This window comes from Babylonia areolata, chromosome 21, assembly GCF_041734735.1.
Source record: "Babylonia areolata isolate BAREFJ2019XMU chromosome 21, ASM4173473v1, whole genome shotgun sequence".
NCBI classification, from domain to species: domain Eukaryota; kingdom Metazoa; phylum Mollusca; class Gastropoda; order Neogastropoda; family Buccinidae; genus Babylonia; species Babylonia areolata.
In genome coordinates this window covers 22,842,775-22,845,274 of record NC_134896.1, presented here as the reverse complement: position 1 = coordinate 22,845,274, position 2,500 = coordinate 22,842,775, and the positions used below count along the sequence as shown (strand labels likewise).

General features: G+C 44.8%; 1 protein-coding gene across 4 annotated transcripts in view; it reads left to right on the top strand.

Moving 5' to 3' along the window:
* Positions 1–2,500, top strand: part of LOC143296395 (papilin-like) — a 483,755-nt gene that overhangs the window by 252,117 nt on the left and 229,138 nt on the right. For all 4 annotated transcript variants that reach the window (XM_076608287.1, XM_076608288.1, XM_076608289.1 and 1 more), the window contains 2 exons: positions 1,245–1,329; positions 2,273–2,424. In XM_076608287.1, the coding sequence (XP_076464402.1) occupies positions 1,245–1,329; positions 2,273–2,424 (237 nt within the window). The remainder of the gene's footprint in view (positions 1–1,244; positions 1,330–2,272; positions 2,425–2,500) is intronic.

Here is a 2,500-nt window from a genome sequence, read left to right as displayed (position 1 = left end):
CACAAAGTGATGTTGGTCGTCACAAAGTGATGATGGTCACAAAGTGATGATGGTCACAAAGTGATGATGGTCGTCACAAAGTGATAATGGTCGTCACAAAGTGATGATGGTCGTCACAAAGTGATGATGGTCACAAAGTGATGATAGTCGTCACAAAGTGATAATGGTCGTCACAAAGTGATAATGTTCACTAAGTGATGATGGTCACAAAGTGATGTTGGTCGTCACAAAGTGATGATGGTCACAAAGTGATGTTGGTCACAAAGTGATGATGGTCACAAAGTGATGTTGGTCACAAAGTGATGATGGTCGTCACAAAGTGATAATGGTCGTCACAAAGTGATGATGGTCACAAAGTGATGTTGTCGTCACAAAGTGATGATGGTCACAAAATGATGATGGTCACAAAGTGATGATGGTCGTCACAAAGTGATAATGGCCACAACGTGATGATGGTCACAAAGTGATGTTGGTCGTCACAAAGTGATGATGGTCACAAAGTGATGATGGTCACAAAGCGATGATGGTCGTCACTAAGTGATGATGGTCGTCACAAAGTGATGATGGTCACAAAGCGATGATGGTCGTCACAAAGTGATGATGGTCACAAAGTGATGATGGTCGTCACAAACTGATGATAGTCGTCACAAACCGATGATTGTCGTCACAAACTGATGATGGTCACAAAGTGATGATAGTCGTGACAAAGTGATGATGGTCGTCACAAAGTGATAATGGTCGTCACAAAGCGATGATGGTCACAAAGTGATTAAGGTCGTCACAAAGTGATAATGGTCACAAAGTGATGATAGTCGTGACAAAGTGATGAAGGTCGTCACAAAGTAATGATGGTCATAAAGTGATGATGGTTACAAAGTAATGATGGTCACAAAGTAAAGATGGTGGTCACAAACTGATGATTGTCGTCACAAAGTGATGATGGTCGTCACAAAGTGATAATGGTCACAAAGTGATGAAGGTCATCACAAAGTGATGATGGTCGTCACAAAGTGATGATGGTCACAAAGTGATGGTGGTGGTCACAAAGTGATGGTGGTGGTCACAAAGTGATGATGGTGGTCACAAAGTGATGATGATGGTCACAAAGTGATGGTGGTGGTCACAAAGTGATGGTGGTGGTCACAAAGTGATGATGGTGGTCACAAAGTGATGATGGTGGTCACAAAGTGATGATGGTGGTCACAAAGTGATGATGATGGTTACAAAGCGGTGGTCATTTGCAGCCCTGTCCAGATGGCCTGGACAGCTTCCGCACCGTGCAGTGTGCTCGCTTCAATGACGAGAAGTCCACCTGGCGACCTTACCTGGGTGTGTTCTTTGCCCCTTTGCTGCCACCTCTTTCTCTGTCCGTCTGTCTATCTTTCTGTCTCTTCCTCTGTCTCTTCCTAGGTCTTTGTCTGTTTGTCTGTCTCTCTTTCTCTTCCTCTGCCTGTCTGTCTGTCTGTCCGTCCGTCTGTCTTTCTGTCTCTTCCTCTGTCTCCTCCTCTGTCTCTGTCTGTCTGTCTGTCTGTCCGTCCGTCTGTCTTTCTATCTCTTCCTCTGTCTCCTCCTCTGTCTCTGTCTGTCTGTCTGTCTGTCCGGCTGTCTGTCTTTCTATCTCTTCCTCTGTCTCCTCCTCTGTCTCTGTCTGTCTGTCTCCCCCTCACCCCCCACCCTCTCTCTCTCTCTGCCTGTCTCTCTTTCCAGCTATATGTGATTGTTTTATTGAGCATTTTATCGGTGATTTGGAAATTGCGTTTTAATATTTGATGATATAATGGCTCTACTTCCTTTAGTTTTTTACTTTGTGGTGTTTTTTTTATTTCACTATGTTATATGCACTGATTTATTGATGTTATTATTATTGTTATTCATTTTTGAGGGGAGCGGGGGGGGCATTTTGGAGAAAAAAGAGAAATCTGATTATGAACTTATTCATTCAATGATGGAACTTTGTATTTGTATATGTGGATGAAATACCCTCTTTCATGTCGCATTGTATTTACCAACAAAATCAGCAAATGAGTGAGTAATCTCTCTCTCTCTCTCTCTCTCTCTCTCTCTCTCTCTCTCTCTCTCTCTCTCTCTTTTAATTTTTTTTTTTTTTTTTAGAGTATTGTCGTACCTTCGTATCTTGGTATAGATATCTATCATAAACATTTCTCCCCATCCCCCCCACCCCCACCCCCACCCCCACATCCCCCAACCCCCGACACTACTCACTCTACTCACAACTCTCCCCCCCCCCCCTCCACCCCGTCATCGCCGACAGATGACCACCGGATGGGCAGCAGCCACCGGTGCCAGCTGGTGTGCCAGGACTCTCGCACGGGTCAGGTGGAGGTTCTGCAGGAACGGGTGGTGGACGGCACGGAGTGTGATTCCCCGCTCTCCCTGGGCATCTGTCTTGGGGGACTGTGCCAGGTATTATAATTATTATAATTATACTCTTTGTCGTCGTGGAGGAGGAGGATTTATGTGAGGATGTGGATGATTTTGT